Here is an 18915-nt window from a genome sequence, read left to right on the forward strand (position 1 = left end):
AAATACAGAAAAAGGGAATTCCCTGCTCATGTTGCAAAGCCTTTTCCGAATTATTTCACTGAGCACTCAGATCATTAGCTTTGAATACCCAACCTTAGGCAGCCCATGCTTACCCCATGAACAAACCCCAACAATCCCAGGACAAACTGCCTGTCAGGAAGTACGCGGGAGACCTGAGTATCTGTTTGCACAAGGTGGCCCTGTGGAGCATAGAATGAAGAATCTTTCTTCTCTCTGGAAGCTGGAGAGACACAAGGTAGATGCCAAGCTGGTCTTCCTGCAGCTAATAACCCCATGGTTAATTAAGACAGGCAGGTGGACTTGTACAGATAGTAAAGCAGACCTTCTGTATTTGGGTAATGCTTTGGCAGACACAGTTTTCACTTGTTCACAAAGATAATGGGAAAGGGGATGCTGCTTTTCTCTGCAAAACCAGCATTAAAACAGTAACATCGACAGATCCTAAGTTCACAAGCAGCACTGGCTTATAGTACATTATCCTTACAATCAAGGAAGAACTGAGCTGAGTGTCAGCACCCATTCTAGTCATCGCACATTAGTCTGTAGGGCTTCACCATTCAGACTGTTGGCAAAGAAGCCTTCCAGCTGTGAAAGTTCCAGGGCTCCTGCTGATAAAGCTGGCTAGCTATTATCTCCTCTCAGACTGTCACACAATTTGGTTTTTATTGAATGAATAATAACCTTAAGCAAAAGAAGGGCTGGCCAGCAAGGAAAGACGGCCTGTGAACTTGCAGAAAGACATGCTCTCAGCCAATGCCCTACAGGTGCAGTTGAATACAAATCTATCACTTCAAATAAAAAGCTCCTTTCCTCTGGTAAACAGAACCCAGCGCTGGTTGTACAGCACCAATAGGATCAGTGTCATTCTCAGGTCTTAGGAGCCTTTCATCTGTAGACAGGGTGAGATAGCCAAATTGACACCTTCTGGTGGCTTCTTAGCATGCTCTTCTTAAACACAAGGTTGAATTTTTAATACCCAATCATCTTCCACGAAGAAATTTCCATCAGCTCAATCATTATTGTGGAAGACAATCTGAATAAACAAATTCAAACTAAGAGTTCCCTTTCACACACCTCTGTTTTGTTCAATTGCTTTGTGGGTATCTGTTTATTTAGTCAAATTAGACAGTCTGTTTGGCAAAGATGTTTGCTGTGATGTTGCATCCTCCTTCAGAAAAAAATGGATACTTACAGTTTTACTACCTACAACATCTATAAAGATTTTATAATCTGTGGGAGTGAAGGTAAGGAAATTAAAGAGCATGAAAACAAACCTGATACATCAATATATTTTCCAGGTATAACTAGAAATTATAGCAGTCTTGTAACATTTTTCTTGTCCAATGGCCGTGGGCAAACAACATATATTAAATAATTAATGCGCTCTCTTCCACTGCTATCATCACTGCATCTTGAGCTATATGTGGGATGGTAATGTTAAGCTAATGACATTTTCAGGTAATAATATTTATTGTCCCTGTGAGGTGTTGTGTATGGGCTTATGCCCAAGGTATAATACTAACCACTGAGAGACCAGGAACAGACTAACCCTTACATAGAGGCAATTACAGTTGTTTTTGTTTATGCATGCCTTTGTACGCCAATCAGTATTGATGGCTTTTTAATTAACTCTCAACATTCAGCCTCTGCACAGAAAGCAATTTTTACTGTTGCGGAGACAAAATTTGCAAACCTGAAATCTCCCTTTCTCTCCTTGTTAATGAGCACATCAGTATTATGCTCCCTCCCCTTTAATTTTTCATTTAAATTCCACACTGCATTCTCAAGCAAGTATTACTTGGTTGCCACCAAGGAGACACAAATGAACTTTTACAAAGGGTTGTGCAGCACAAAGGACAAGAAGATGCTTTGTGAGAATAACTAGGGAAAGCAAACAAATTCAAACTAAAAAAAAAAGAAATTTTGAAACTGGGCTATCATTAGTGTCAATCATATGGAGAATATTAGAAGGAAGAGTGGTCTGACCTATTAGCAAGACACTTGTGTTTGCAGGCAGGGCTGGAGGGGCAGTTGAATTTCAGGGTGCTCTTAGTACAAAGCAGGTAGACTACACTAACCTTTCCATGATCTGGATATCTTTTCCAACCTGACAGGCTAGATTTTCTAGTATTCCCATGTGCACAGGCAGTTATGGATTTCTGTAAGGTCTTTGTGCCAACTGCTACAATCCAATCTTAGAGAGGGAGCTCATGCCAAAGTGAACCATATAACCTGCACACAATGTTACTCCTGACCTTTGTGTTCTCCCCTTCTGCTAACTCTGCCAGATAGATACAACTGAAAGGCTGGAGTTTCTGATGAGCCAAAGGAACACTCAAGCCCACAAAAACCCCAGGCAGGCATTCTTCAGTCAGCTACAAAGAGGAGGAGGAGGAAGAGGAGGACTACTTTTCCTAATTCCTCAATACCACCCAGGACCACTGTTTAATTTAATTAGCAGCTCCATATAGTTCCGCAACCATCAAGACATGAACTGTTATATGTCTTCAAATCTGCAGTAACCAGATTTACCTTTTCTCTCTGAATTGCTTTCTTTTTCAGGATTTCAGCTTCTTCAGCTGCCTTTTTTGCTTTTATATACTCTTCTCTCTTGTGCTGCATGACATAAACATGGGAAGTTATTTTATGTATTTATGTATATCAGGAACATATAAGGGAACTTGATTGCTATAATGTACGTCTTTCAAATCTAAAGTGTGTTAGGGGAAAGTTTCTGGATTTTTTTCCCCTAGAATAAGAAACTGAATAATGCAGGCTGCACAACAGCTACTCCAATATTGGCTTTAAGAAGGCTGAGAAATCCAGGACTGATAAATGGGCATCCATGCAAGGACTCACACAGCTGATTGATAACTTACAAGCATTTATACCTCTTGTAGCAAGAACAACATTTCCACATAAGCACGGGACAGGATGGTACATTGATCAATTAGTCCAAGCGTAAGCAGCATGCCGGAAGATACAGCACAGCATTTAAGTTGCTTTACAACTGTTCTGATTGTTATTTGAGATATCATCTGTGATACAGATTGCTACATATTTATGGAAAGATTTCTCATTTTCTTTGGTGCAGAACATTAGTTGCTGATTTTCTGCTGCTTCTTTCAAGTTTTGTGACTTTCTCCTGTCAAGCAGCTGCGAGTTCATTTTATAGTCATACGAAACACTATAAGAAAAATTTTCTTTTGAGTTCTAAAAATAAACAAACACATTTATTCTTACTGACCTTTTTCTGGTATTTAGATTGCATGAGACTCATTTGCTGGTTTTGTCTTACTTGAGTCTCTGATTCGTTTCCACCTTAAAAAAAGCAAAAGCACTTTGTATGCACATTTTAAGTACAAATGCCGGTCATTTCAGAATACAGCAATATAACAGATTGGATGTATGTATATACAGGAAATTTTTCATAATTACAGTAGCTGCCTGACATTAAAGAGAACAGATAGGAGACCTTTTTGATAATTTTTTTCATCCATCAAAAGCACTTGCCTCTTATTTACAGAGCACCCATTGTATCATCCATTCTGCCAACAAATATGTTCCTACAATATATGATCAGTTTACTGAGGAACTATTCAATTTTCAGAAAATCAGTCATGCTTTGCAAGTAAGTTTTCATTTTCACATCCAGCTATCCCCACCTTTGCTCAGTTTGTCACACACATACATTCAGATAGTCTATTGCTCAAAAGTTTCTCCTTTATCAAACTTAGGATCTGGGACTCTGCCAGCTCTAATGGGATGCTATAATTTTAATATTTTCTAAGTAATGTCTTGGGGCTTAAGGAAGAATCTCCTTTATGAAATGGAAGTAAAAGCCTTTTTCTACAGACCTCACATTCATATCCAGGTAGTAGAAGGTGTCCTTTTCCAAAGCCATGGACTCTCTTTTGTGAATATCTAAAGCTCTAGCCATGATGTTCAGCCTTCTATAAAAAGAAACAAAACCCCCAGTAACAAAAAAAAACCCAACCACACAAAGAAAGTGATACTAGGTCTTAAGGGATGGAGTGACTTTGATTCTATTATTCTGCTCTATTTTCCAAAGTATTTTATTGCCATAGAAAAGGAAATAACTTATTCCCTTCTGTTGTTGCAAAAAATAACAGCAACCTTCACTCTGTTCTGAGGACGGGGGCTCTATTTTTCCAATTTATTGTTCTCATGAGAAATTCCCCTCTATGTGACTCCTAATTCTATAGAAGCAGCTGGACCAATCTGTGCTACCTTAGGTATCCTGATATTCTGGGCTGTACCGAAAGCAGCATGGGCAGCCAGTCAAGGGAATGTCTTCTGCCCTACTGTTCTGCTCTGGTGAGACCCAACCTGCAGTGCTGCATCCAGCTCGGGAGTCCTCAATCTAAGAAGGATGTGGACCTGCTGGATTGAGTCCATAGGAGGGCCCCAAAGATGATCACAGGGCTGGAACACCTCTCCTGTGAAGACAGGCTGAGAGAGCCAGGATTGTGCCCCCAGGAGAGGAGAAGGCTTCAGGGGAGACCTCCTGGCAGCCTTTCAGTACCTGAAGGGGCCTACAAGAGAGCTGGAGAGAAAATTTATGCAAGAGCACACAGTAGGACAAGGACAACAAGGACAAGACAAGGAGGAATGGCTTTAAACTGAAAGAGGTGAGATTTAGATTGAATATAATAAAGAAATGTTTCACTACGAGGTGCTGAGGTACTGGCAAAGATTGCCCAGAGAAGCTGTGGATGTCCGATCTCTGGAAATGCTCAAGGCCAGGTTCAACTGCATTTTGAGCAACCCGCTCTAGTGGAAGGTGTCCCTATCCCTGGCAGGGAGGTTAAAATTAGATTATATTAAGGTTTCCTTGAGACCCAAACCATTCTATGAAATGTAAGACAACTATACTAGGCTTTTCAGGAGGGATGACTCTGTCCAAATGTAGCTCTCTCCTTTTACTAATGGAAGGTAACTAATCTTTCGGAGCTGTTGTGACATTCAGTGAATGGGAGATCAATTCCCTAAGTGTGGCAACATTTCTATGGACACAAATAAATCCCTAAGGTAAGTTCTTAAAAGAGGGTGGCCATGCAGTATACAAGCAATAAGCTTAGAGTAGTAATAAGCACACAGCTGCCATTGTAGAGTGTCTCTTCCCCAGGTCCAGAAAATAAAACTGCTGCTAAACAGGTTTTGAAACCTCTTGGATGCCTAATCTTCTCTACTTTTAGCCTCTTATTGACAACATTTCCTTTATGCACTGTAGTGTTTTTGCTGGTACTGGTGGATATTGTCTTGGAACAAACATTTTTCCAATCATTATTAGAAATTGCCTATAGCCTTTCAGCCAGGTTTAATTCATTCAAGTTGGCTTGGCTATAACGTGTCAAACACTTCACTGAAGCCAAAGGGTGTTGTGATCATATAAATAATGCCAGAAAAGAGACTGTTGCATTTATCAGGCATGATTTGTTGCTCCACTTGTCCTCTCCACGGAGGAGAGCAGAACTTACGTCCTTCATTGCTCTCACCTCTCCATGATGCCTGAAAGTTTTCCAATCAAATATTACAGAGTTGAAACCCAGAATACTTATTTCCCTATGGAAAGAACAAGTGTTAAAAAACTTCAACTTTAAAAAACTTCAACTTTAAGGAACTTCAACTTTATTTAGAGATTTGAATTAGATGTGTAACCCCTTAAAATGACTCTGAGAAAATAACACGATACTTTTTTCCTTTAATGAGTACCTACAGCGGTGAAATTAGAGATGCCGTTTTAGGTCCAAATTTGTCCCTGTGTGAATGATATGTTCTAATAATCTTTGCACCTCAGTTCTTTTCAGAGGCACTGAACACAGGTGCCTGTGTCTCAGTCTCAGGAGTCTAAGTGGCAGCTAGAGAGTGACTAATGACATCATATTTTCTTACTTTTTTTTTTTTTCCCCTTAAGTTGCTTCTTTGTCAAGATGGATGTGGGGCCAGAAGTTAAGACTCCCAGCACTCAGTCACTGAAGCTTTAAGGGACACCCTCAGTCACACAGCCAGCACATACAGACCGCTCTTTTTTTTTTTCCAGATGTCACTTTCTTCAGCAAAAAGCTCTGTGGTCTTCTTGTGACAGAAGTATGTCTTCCAGGAGCTACTCACAAGCAAACGGCAGATGTTCCACTTGAACTCACAAAGACTGTGGCCATACAACTGCACATGATGGCAGGAATACAGGGCATTGCCACCACTGCAAACAGCTGTGACTCAGCTGCAGGGCAGAACAGGTGGGACCAGGATCACCTTGACCCAAAAATCACCTCTGGGTTGGAGTCAGTTCAAATTCCACTGCTGTCTATTTTTATGCACTGTATACCTCCACAAACTTGTGTAGCCTGACAGAGAAAGAACTTAATTTGCAGGTCAAAGCAGACCACATCCTGCCCTGTGTACCCCAAATTCTCCTACAACAGCCACAGTAAGGAAGGGCAGCTCTTCTTTTCTAAAACTTTTTTTAACTAAGTCTGAAATGTCACTAAATTCAATACTTTATAGTGGTTGCAATTCAAGATATTTCCTACACTTTCCCTCACCCATCTAGAGAACATTTTGGTTATCTTAGAAAACACATCAGTTATGTTCAGGGTGTCTTAAATTCTTGCAGCTTTTTACCCTGTTTTTCATTTACTTGTCTGTTTTTATCTTTATAAAATTGATCATACAGGGCTTCATGCACATTTAGCCTGCAAATGCTGAAGCTGCAGGGATCACTTTCGCCTCTTCAAGAGCCAACAGCCAGAGAAGCACACATAGTAAAACAGAGGAGTTTTTTTATGGGTAACTGGAGGATCTCCAACATGCTGTCCATCTGCACACTAATGACAAGTGTGTGCCCCCCTCCGAGACATCAACCACAGACAGTGTAAACAGCAGGAGGGTTAATCCACCTGTTTTCCCCAAATGTTAGTACAGATTTTCTACTCTGATCTTGACAGATTTCGTGAGTGACAATCTGTGCTGTTTTGTTCAGAAACATCTTCCTTGCCATGATCATCAAGAAGTACAGAGCACATACAATGGGCTCATGTCAGCCTTTATTGACACTGAATTTCTTTATAATAAGTAGTGAGAAAAAGTGAAAAATGTCTCATGTCTTGGAAAATTAAATTCTGCATTTCTCAATTGCTGATTTACATGTCTTACCCAGTCTCTGTGGCACCAACATAATTGGCCCTGGCCTGTGTTCTTTCTTCCATTGCTCCAGGTCATCAAGCTCTTTCTTAGCAACTGGGCAGGTATAAAAAGAAATAAATATACAGAAGTTAGGGGAATACTAAAAAGCAGCCATTACTACTAATTGCATGTAATCCTGAAGACCATCCAGGAACTTGGTCTCGAGGGATGCAGACAATCCCACAAGAGGTTATGCAGTCACTGCAATGATCAGCTAATAAGGCAAACATTTTCCCTAACTTGAGACTGTAATGGTGAGCAACCCTAGGACTCAACCCCAAAAATAAAGCTGAAACCAGCTAGAAGAGTGATAACAGACTGCTTTTTAACCTCTGGAAACCTACAGGTATATGCCACAGTATTTACTCCTGCAGGTAAAGCAGAAGTTGTTACGATGAAGATGTTATTGCTGCATAGAGGGAAATCCTTGTGGTGTAATGCTCCCCAGCAGGGAAATGAAAAGTAATTTTCCCTCCCAACCACATGCTCCCTAAATAAAAACAGGCAGAATGCATGAATCAGCTTCAAATTGAGACACTTCAACATAGGCACCCACATGTGAGATGGGCAGCAAGCTCCCAGGGTAGTCAGTGGAAGTCAATAGAGCTGGGGTGCAGCCATATGCTCTAGGATGGCTAATTTCACTTCTCTATTTGCTGACTGGCAGAGGAAAAAAAAAAAACACAATTACTTTCAATAGCAAGGCAAATGAAGCCTATGGAAAGAGGTGCTGTGTTTTACACTAGCACTTGAGCTGCTCTAGGGAGCTTATTTCAGTCTTACTAACTGTATATCCCAATGGCTGGCTATGGCTATCGGAGGCTAACACCAGCCCTCCTCTAAGAGGATAAAGCCAGTATTTGGGTAAGCTTCTAAAGAGACCCAAAAGACAGAGAACAGCTTTTTATTTCACCTTTAAAACAAGCATTTAAGTAGAGACTGCATTCAGTGAGGTCCTGTTCCCGCCAGTGTCTGAGACAGAAATGCTTGACATACTTCAGACCTTTCACACTGGTGCCACAAAGTGAAAACATATCTTTATCACAGCAGCAGCATCTTTGCTGTTAACATTACAGTCAGGTCTAAGATGATCTGCTGCTATTCTTCCTTCAAAAAGATTTTAAGTCCATTTTCTTTCTTGCAACCGAAGAGGAAACCCAACCCATACCAGCCTTCTGGTAAAGCATTTCAGGCAAACTCACAATGTTTGAGAAGAAAGGATTTAATTGCACTGTTTCCTTGAGGACTCAACACCTGAGAAATGCTGATTCACATTCCTTCAGCTTTCATGTCTTGCATAAATCCATGTTCAGGTGTGTAGGACTGCTCTGCTCAGTCAGTCACCTCTGAATATAGAATTTATTTCACAACTGACCCTTGCTGTAACTTTGCCAATAAAAGATTTCAACATATGCCTGATCTTTCTGGTAGAGGCTTAGTGTGTTCATTCCTGCTTAGCTACTTTCACCAGCACGACTCAAAGCCAAGCAAAAGTGAACATATATCCACAAATACTTTCCATCTATAATGACTTTTACCAGATTCTGTAAAAGACTCACCTGCAATCCTTAAATGCATGTTCAAGGACCAACAGCGTCTGCAGTTACTTTTGTTTCCACATGGGAGTATCTTAAAAAATATTTATTTATATTTTTGTTCTTCCTCCTCCTAACTCTGAGACTGTTCAAAGTTACCCAATATTAATTCAATCCTGTAAAAGTTGGATAGAGCTAATTCCAGCATAATCTTGTAGAAGACATCATTAACAACTCTTGCACTGAAATTACCAAAACCCTTCCAAACAAGATTTATTCTGCATGAAGTGAAGCCAGATGATGAGTCAATCTTAAGAAAAGCTACATGATCATGGAAAATGCTCAGAGCACTGGCATTACTGTCATAGCTGTACGTATAAAACCGTTGTAAAAATGAGGATAAAAATCGCAAGAGCAATAAAATGCTAAAGCCCTGAAATTATTCAAGTAGAAATAATGTGTTACGAGATTACACAACTGAACTTACTTTGTTGCAACTGTTTTCTTCTGGTTTCATTTGGAGTTACCAAGACATATGGGCCAACACTAAAATAAAAGAATACACTCTTATTTTTCCTGTTTACATAAAATCAGGACTAGAAAGAGTTCCTTCATCAGCAGAGTCAGTTTTCTCCTCTTGTAGCAAACAACTTCATATGAAAACTAGTATTTATTCTGATTCAGCCCTTTAGGAATTTTTGGTAAGTACTCTAGAAATACTTGTTATATTTAGAATTGGCAGCAGATAGCAAAGATAATATTTTCAGGAACTTATAGCATAGCCTTTGCTGTTCTTATTCAAGACTTACTCTAGACGGCTGACCTCAGATCTCATGCATTTCAAATCAAATCACTTCCTTGAATCAAAATGTTCCATGTGGAAGACCACTGTCTACTGGGAAGAGCTGGAAGGCCCACCCCTTACCTTGTGGGCACCAAGCACCTTGTGGGCTTAAGCAGTCTGCCCAGAAGCTGCCCAAGGAGTGTGCAAAGTCACACTGTTTGTGATGGACCCAGAGGACTTACTCTCAGCCGGAGCCTCAGTTTCCTTCTCAGCCTTTCATTTTCAGGCACCGGGAATTCCTGGGGCATATTCATCTTGCTGTGTGACTCACTGAATCAGGACAAGGGCCTGTTTTGCCAGAGTTAATTCAAAATGCAGTTGCTGTCTCAAGGAGCTATCGATCTAATGTGACAGCAAAGAGGCAAGACAGGGTTCACAGTGTATTAAGAGACTCGAGGTGATCAAAAGAGTGATGAAAGCATGTCAGTTCCACTTGGAGAAGACAAAGGGTTTTATCTCCATGGTGTATTGTGTGAGTAGGAGTTTACATGGCTCCCACTCAGCAGAAGCTGTGCCATGGGGGTGAAGTTTACCAGAAATGCACTAAGTAGCAGTTGGCCCCACACATCAGAGTCTTGGCAGGGTTTTATACGCACATGTGGACGCAAATATTTCATCTGGCTGCATTGCAGGGAAAGCACAAGGAGAACAGCTAGCAAGGAATAATTAGGGGTGAAGGCTGAACCTCTTCAGGAAGGGCCATAGGGAGTGGCTAGAGGACAAACTAGTTAGCAGAGATTGAAGTTGGCAGTGGAAAAGTAATGGAACAATAAGGCCCAAGACTAAGGCTTAAAAGGGGAATGAAAATCATGCAAAAAGATCAAAGCGCCCAAAGCTGCCTGCTGCCATATCAGTGTAATTCAGCATTTGGTAAGAGAGTATTTATATCCAATTACCTCTTTCTCTTTGAAGACTTATTCTAGGAGGATGTGGATTAATTTATGAGATTAAACTAGTAAAGATAGAGCCGTGAGCTTTAATGGTGCCATTTAATATGATCTTTTCCCTTTCTGCCAGCATACTCTGGTGCCCCCGAGATGGTGAGACTGTTCTGCACGTCTCCCCTGAATCCCAGACCCTCAAAGGCAGGAGTGAAGAGAGCAGCAATGCCCCGCTGGCATTCACCACACAACTGCAAACATTGCTTAAAAGAAGCTTTGACAACACATCTTGCTTATGGCTTAACATTCCCTATCAGAGATGTTGTTTCAGATTTTTCTCTGTTTGATTGAGTAGTAGCATTTCCAATTTATCCCAAAGTGCCTTTAACAAGCTGCTGCACAATTTATCTGTTTCAAGACTTTTTTAATAGCTTTTGTTTTTGCTTCAGATATTAAGATCATATTTCTCTCAAGTTCATACACAAAAATTATTAAGTACCTTTTAAACTCCCCTCCCTTCCCTTTGGCAGTGATAAAAGTGGATGAAATTGTGGGTTGCAATGCTACATATCTTCCCCTCCCAAAAATCGATCAGTATAGCTAAGATATCACACTGCTTCACAGCACTAGAGGGCAGAAGAGTTTTTATACCATGTACTTTGATGATTTCAAACAGCATTTGCTGGTTGATTTAAGTTATAATCAATTTTTTTAAAAAAGATCTCAGCTTGTCTGAACATGTATGAGAAATCACGGTATCAAATCTAGCCCTTTTGGCTAGATTTCCTTTATCTGCTTCTGCTTTTTGGCTGGAAGGCTCAGACCTCAGGAGGCCAGGTGGGGCCCATTCTTGTGGTACCTGACCGTGGCCTCATCATCAGCACCTCAGAAGGACTGTGCCTGAAATATAGCAAAGATCAATCCGTTTACAAAAGAGGTAGAGGTGACAGTACATTTACCATCTGTTATCCAGAGAGCAGATTAAGACTCAGTGTGTTTAAAACAGTGCTTATCTAAAAGCCAGACTGGTTTCCATTTTATTGAAAAAAAGGCAAATAAAGTGAGGATGTCAAGTCTCCAACAGGGGAGGGAAGGGGAGAACGGAACACCAGGTTTTCTTTGCCTTTTATCTAATGCTTTTAGTTTTTAGAAATTATAAGGAAAAGAAAAAAAGGTGGTGGGGAAGCATTATTGAGTTTACCTAATTTTATGGCATTCACCTTGGTCTCTGGAAAGATATGTCAGAGTGTGGATTTGGGTACTGGTATCAGAATGGCCTATGCTGAAGGAGGGCAGATTTAGGTAAGATAGTAGGAAGACATTCCTTCGTGCGAGGGTGGTGAAGCACTGGCTTAAGTAAGTACATGGAGCATGTACATGGTAAGCTTCCTGTGGGAGGGGTGAAAGTCAGGGTACAAACTGGCTTCTTGCCTTTTAACCCTACAGGAGAAGAGCCAGATGAGCTGTTGCCTGAGGAACTCTGCCCTACCAGTTCTAAAATCCGCACCTAATATCCTTTGTTTTCTTGAGATTCTGTTTTTGAAGGGAGAAAAGATAATACAAAAACCCACCACCAGCTTTCACCTTGTGTATTTATCCAGTTTGCAGGATATTGTACGTCATTTCTTTGTTCAGGAAAAACCTCTGATCCAGTTAAGCCTATAAAACCCACTACAGCCTGTCAATTTAATATTCCAGTCAGTTTCTAAGTTGCCACAGTAGCCATAAGTCTGGAGCAAATTATCCTACTTACCTGAGGAGCAATTAAGGAAATGTGAAGATTTTAAGCTATCAGTGGTGTGCAGAATTTTGTGCTTTATACCAATATATGAAGTGCTTCAAAATCCACAGACAGAAAAGATTATGAAGAATTTAACTTTACAGTTTCCCTAATAATGATTCTAATTGTTACAAGACTTAAGCATATCTTTGAGGTAGGGTTGTTTTATAAATACAAATGCAGAAGTCACTGGAAAGGGGAGAAAGAACATCTTACCCCAGTTACAGCTCTTCAAAAAAGAAAAATCATCTTCTGCCTTTATGGATCATATTAATCTTGATGAGTGTTTTTTGTTTTATTTTCTCTGCAGAAAATGGGAATGTATTGACTCATTACACAGACTGAACAGATATTAATGAGAGTAAGAAAGTTATAACCCAATAAGACAATGTATCTATATTGAAATTTAAAAAAAAAAGTAACCTCCTATGATTTTTCAAGCAGATACACATAATATATACCCTTGTATATAAATACCTAGGTAACAATCTATCATTGTGGTTTAACCCCAGTCAGTAACTAGGTACCACATGTCTGCTCACTCACTCCGCCCCTCATGGGATGGGAGGGATAGTTAGAAGGTTTAAAGTGAGAAAACTCATGGGTTGAGATAAATACAGGTAAAGCAAAAGCTGCACACAAAAACAAAGCAGGGCACAGAATGGATTCACCACTTCCCATGGGCAGGCAGGTGTTCCACCATCCCCAGGAAAGCTCCATCACATGTAGTGGTGACTTGGGAAGACAAACACCATCACTTTGTGCATCTCACCCTTCCTCTTCCCCCAGCTGTGTATGCTGAGCATGATGCCATATGTTGTGGGGTACACCTCTGCCAGGTGGGGGTCAGCTGTCCCACAACTCTCACAACTTCCTGTGCACCCCCAGCCCTCTCTCTGGTGGGGTGAGAGATAGAAAAGGTCCTGGCTCAGTGTCAGCCCTGCTCAGCTGTAACAAAAACATCTCTGTGTTATCAACACTGTTTTGGTCACAAATCCAAAACACAGCCCCCAGAGTGACTACTATGAAGAAAATAAGCTCCACTCCAGTCAAAACCAGCACATACAGAGAGAGATACATAACATTTCAGTCAGGAGAAACATGCAATTCAGTCATAGATAATCTGTAATGATCGTTTATACTTTGCCTGATCAGTAACATTAGGAACACCATGTCTGAACACTTAAATTCTGATTCGTATGTGTAAGTCTACTCTCCTAACTAGCTCAAGGACACCTTTTCAGTGCTTACAAGGCATTGACCATAGCAACTTTTGTTCTACTTTCTTTCAGGTTTGTATAAAATAGTTTATTTCTAAAACTGAAAAAAACATCTGAGGACTGCTCTTCACTGGTAATAGTTTTTGCAGAGCTGTGCTCTTCAGTTTTTCCTCAGGTCCACTCTAGCCATCTGCCACAGGAGAGATTTTCAAATGAAGTGTGAAATAGTTTAAAGAGTTACAAAAGGAATGGGTGTTACAAACTATTTCCAGTTCCACTGCGTTTTATACCGTGGGTGCATTGGCACATGAATATCACAGAGCTGAAAGCCAAATATCTTGCTCTGCTGGGCAGAGTGCTCTGCATAACAGACAGAAACTAAGTAGAATAAAGTTGGAGAGCAACACAAATGACTAAAGCTTGGAAGGGAGACATGGGTAGATTCAGTCTGAGGAGGGACCTAGGGAAAGATGCAAGTGAGATACTGCATTAGATAGTATGTTAAGACTGAATTTAAAAGATAAAAGAGACCAAACTTCCAAAGTCAACTCCTGAATTTCCTTTGAAGATGCAATAACCTGAACTTTGTGTTCCTTTATTAGGAATTGCTTTAAGAGCAGTCAAATCCAGACCACCACAAAGTATTGTTTTCACCAAGGCTCCTGTGCCTGTTGGAGCAGCCACATGCTGCTGAGCAGTGCAGAAGCTGCCAAATTAAAGGACTACAAGATGCCAAAATCCAGCAAGCAGACAACTGTCCTGTAGGTATCCCTATTTTGCAATGCACACACAGCCAGATGCTAATGATAATTGACAGCCACAGCTCTAGACCTCAGCTGAGCAATATGCTCTGTGTCCCAGCAGTGTCATAAGCAGAGCTTGAGGAGAGCGTGCAAACCTTGCTTGCAGGCTTGGAGCTCTGGCTTTCCATCTTTATCAGTGGCAGCATCTTACCAGTTTGCAGCTCAGAGGCAAAAGTGATTTACTGGGGCATAGCATTACACACTGTCTGATTCATCCTCACTGCGTGTGTGCCCTTAACACAAGAGGCAGAAAATGAACTACATTAGCAGGAAATGTTTATCACCAAAAATCTACCTCCATGGATTTTATCCTGTGTTTTCCACAGGCCAGGAATGAACTTAATTACCACAGTTCAAATTATGCCTGGAAGATTATTAAACCAGGATAACTCACTTCTGTGTCTGGTCCCTTTCATTAAGAACAGACAATATTTTTGGCCTTGTGAGGCTTTTGGTTAAAGAAAATACTTAAATCCTGAAGAAGTGAATTTGCAAGGGGGAAAAGTGAGAAGGGAAAGAGCAGCAGAGAGCAGCCCAGGAGAAAGCAAGAGTCAGAAATCTGCAGGAAAGAAACAGACCTGAGGTTCTGCTGTTACCCACACTCTTGTAGAGAAATTCCTGAAGTTAAAATTTGGTCCAAAGACTAAAACTTAAACTTGGAACTGAATTTCTAACAGTTTAGATGAGGCTCAGACTCAGCAGCTTGTTGTGGTCTTGGCACATCAGAAAGAAGGGCAGGTGCTTCAGCCAGTACTCTGTTTTGGACAATCTCAACCAGCTTCTAATGATCCAAGGAAATTGCCACCCTGAGGGATCAAATGCTGTCAGCCCACACTTGGCTCACAGCACAGCTTTCCCTCCTCTGAAAACAGTAATGTGCTATTAGTCAGCCTGTGATTGTGGTCAGATTACACCAAAGGGGCAGATTTCACTGTGGCAGTGTTGTAGATCAGCATCAGACCCAGCAAAGTCTAGAAAAGCCAGACATGGCCAGGCTCATGCTGTCCTAGGGCAGCTCAGTTCCCTCAGTCCAGCATCATGTCAGGGATGTAGGGAGCATGCCAGAGCCAGCTGGAGCCGCCGGTAATCCCTAGCTGTGAGGAGCATGGAGCATCGTACGTGGGCAGGCCAGGCACTGGGCTTGGCAACACCGAGGGCTGAGCCGAGCTATCCCCTGCAGAGGTGTGCAAGTGTTGCATGTCAGGCTTGCCAACATGCCTGGAGAGCTCCACAGGTCAGATGCCATGTCACATGAACACTGAGATTTGAGATAGTGGCGTGTTCATCTCTGCTTCCTCCCTTTCCTTTTCAACAATGTATTCCCTCCTCTGCTGTCTCGGCATCAGAGAATTTGTCCTTACATCGCCCCTGCCCAAACGCAGCATCCTCCAATACATTCCTTATTCATCATCTCACCACTGCTCCTCATCAAGCTATGCATCAAGAGAACCTATCAGGGCTTGTGCAGAACAATCTCTTCCAAAAAAATCTTCTAATACAGAATTTGGAAGGACTTCCTTCCCTCCCCCAGGCACTATACAGAACAGCAACCCCCACAGTCCAGACTAACAGTATAGTTATTGTCTTACATAGACCCTGCCACCAATCCTGTGCCTGGAGAAAGGCTGGCTACTGACCACAGGAAAGCCAGGCATCTCTGAATTGCTCCACTGGGTTGTAAACATTAGTACATCAGCCTAAAAGACAGAGTTGGGAGATTTCTCCTGTGCAGCAAGTGGAAAGCTAAACTCTGAACAGATATTCTATAATTCAAATTACCTGTCTTGCACTCCCACCTGTGCCTGGGCAGTGGGCAAAACAATCATTTTGCTAAAAATGTACCTACATTGCTGTAGACTTTTTTTTTTTATTTTAAAGAAACTTCAGTTCATTAAAGAAATAAGAAAATCAGAACTGCTAAATATAGTCTGTCAGCAAAAGGATGAGGGGTCTTATAACAACATAGATATTTTGGGGTTTTGTTTTGTTTTAAATTCAGGATTAAGATTGGAAAAGGAAGGAAAGAAAACTGATAGATTTGGCTCCAGCAATCAAAGAATACAATTTCTCAAATCAAGCACTCTACCAAGTTCACTCTCCTTTCAAACAAAATGATGAGGGACTGTTACCAGCTGTGCAGCAATATATCTTCAGGCTTTATTATTTTGAATTTCAGTTTTTAATGGATTTTACCAGAACCAGTATTATTCCTGGCAGCTTTAAAGGCGCTAAAGGCAGACTGCTGAATGGGGGCAGCAGTTTCTTTTTCAGGCACTAGCTATAGTTCACCCTCTAATTTCCCCACTTTCCTCCACCTTTCTTCTGTACAGACTTTTGTTTCTGAATAGGTATGAACGGGGGCAATTTGGGAATTTGCTTTCCTCAAGTTAATTTCATGGCACTTAGCAGACACATTTAAGTGAAGCCACTTAAATGCAAGCTTATTATATGCAGTTTCAAGTTCTTGTAATCCTGGTGACTTTTTTGTCCATGCATGGCCTGAAACCACATTCTATGTATAACTGGATGGGGATCTGCAAAATGTGACTTCAATTTTGCATTTAAACAAGAATTTTTCTTAATAAGGACCATTTTATTGTCACTTCTCGTCCTTGATATATCATAGAAGGGTTTTCCCAAAGCAAAACTACCCTGTAATATCAGCTTTCCACCTTGCATTTTTAATAGTCCAGTTTGAATATTGAGCACTGAACAGGACTGCAACATGCTACATCCCACACATATTTCTTGTGTCCAATCTAAACAAAAGGTCCCCTGATCCAACCCTAAGATGCTCCTGAGATGTTTTCCCACTGCCAATTTCTCTCACAGCCTGAGACAGAGAGTTTGCATGGAAACAATTTACACGGAGCCTTTAAAAGAGACTCCAACTCCTGCTTTGCTGGCAGCAAAACCATATGCCTGTCTGTTTCCAAAAAATAGCAAGCAGAAGCTGGAATAGAGACACTACTTGGCACAGAGGCATCCTATTTGGGCCCCTCATGTTTCCCTCTGCTATGCATATTCCAGAAATCCTTTAGTAACACTAGTCTGAGCTTTTTTTTCTTTTACTGTCACCCCATGACTTCAGCTCTCCAACTGCTCTTGTTATCCCAGAGCCTGAAAATGTGGACCACTCTAAAGGTGTCCCAGTATTTTAGTTTTAAAGGTCATATTAAAATGGGTTGGTGGCTAAAAAGGTGAGTCAGCTTTATCACTGCCAAAATGATATTTTAATCTGAAATCTTTCTTGAAATGTAACTTGAGCAAATAAACAAAGTAAAAATGAATGAAACAATTTTTTTTTTCTTAAGAATAAAGATCTCCACTCCTCTGTTTCAGTATTTCAGATGCTGTCTTCTCCTTTGATCTGTGTTAGTTAAGGAAATTGCAGTTTAAGTGGCTTCATCCCATTCAAATGCCTGGTAGCATCCCCCTTCTCAAGGGACAGATGCAAACCCCACTCTCTTTCACTACATTTTTTGAGTACATACTATGTGGTTTCTGTTTCAACCTGCCTTTCCCCTATCCCTCTTCTCATTAACTGAATACTAATGCAGATTTTAATTTGTACATCTAAGATTTAGGAACTAATTCTTTGTTAGAACTTTATGAACTCACAGAGAGAATCTTTTCACATGCAAAAAATACTACTTAGTCTTTGCAGTGGATGCACACCAGCTTTATGTCTGCAAGAATCATGCAAGATGAAAGAGGGAACAGTAATTATACGTGCCCTGGCCTTAAATTCTGCAGGGAGCTCTGGCAAACCAATTGATTAATTATTCACCTAACCTATACCAGGGGGTTTGTATGCCAGACAAAAACTGGGTAAAGGCAGTCATGCCAATTGAAAAACTCCCACTAGCCCTGCTGCCCCCTCCTCCCCCGGAAGAAAACCCAAACAGCAACAAAATGCACACATCACAACTACATAAACAAGCTGGGGCTGTCCTTGCTCTACTGTGGATACCTGGCACTGTGAGAGCAGGCAAGCCAGAGCATTTTTCACATTTCGAAGTGGCGGAAAATAAACAGACTATAACTAAGGAATTGCTGTTTGCTCTCCTGAAAGTCAGACATTAAAGCACTGATGGATTTTAAAGGGGCTCAGCTCTTAATAGTCCCTGTGTCATTACTACCCAACAGGCAAGCATTCATGGGTTTCAGTGGAAAGCTGCTGACCTCTGCTCACCATAAGCTGCCTGCCACCTGCTTCACAGGTGGCTCCACCTTCTTCATCCAGAAATAAGGGAAAGGAAACTGAAACAGTTTGCAGTTTTGCCAGCTGCACTTTGAAAACCGGAAAAAAAATAAGCAAGCTAAGCAAAGTCAGCACATAACAATAATGACAATCTTAGCATTATATGCACTGTTACTGAGAACTCAGAAAAAGCACATTTGGGGAAAAAGACTAAACACTTAGCTATGGTCATCTAAGCATATTTAGATTAAACGCATGTGTATAAAATACACACACACACACACACAGAGCTTTCAGTTTCTATTCTGTATTATATCTGCAAGACACAGTTTATGCAAGCTATTGCAGGATTGCCACTGGAAATCCAGAGATGGACTAAGCACAGATTCCAATAAAGCATAAAATAAAATCAAGAGCTGAA

At 40.9% G+C, this 18915-nt stretch overlaps 1 protein-coding gene across 3 annotated transcripts in view; it reads right to left on the bottom strand.

The window, feature by feature from the left end:
* Positions 1-18915, bottom strand: part of EPSTI1 (epithelial stromal interaction 1) — a 49325-nt gene that overhangs the window by 29627 nt on the left and 783 nt on the right. For 2 of the 3 annotated variants that reach the window (XM_086881217.1, XM_023935712.2), the window contains 4 exons: positions 9250-9308; positions 7198-7281; positions 3269-3342; positions 2554-2637 (listed from right to left, as the gene is read on the bottom strand). In XM_086881217.1, the coding sequence (XP_086737343.1) occupies positions 2554-2637; positions 3269-3342; positions 7198-7281; positions 9250-9308 (301 nt within the window). The remainder of the gene's footprint in view (positions 1-2553; positions 2638-3268; positions 3343-7197; positions 7282-9249; positions 9309-18915) is intronic. The other variant, XM_086881218.1, reaches the window with a different exon arrangement.

The sequence above is a fragment of the Cyanistes caeruleus genome, chromosome 3 (genome assembly GCF_971803275.1).
Source record: "Cyanistes caeruleus chromosome 3, bCyaCae1.hap1.1, whole genome shotgun sequence".
NCBI classification, from domain to species: Eukaryota; Metazoa; Chordata; class Aves; order Passeriformes; family Paridae; genus Cyanistes; species Cyanistes caeruleus.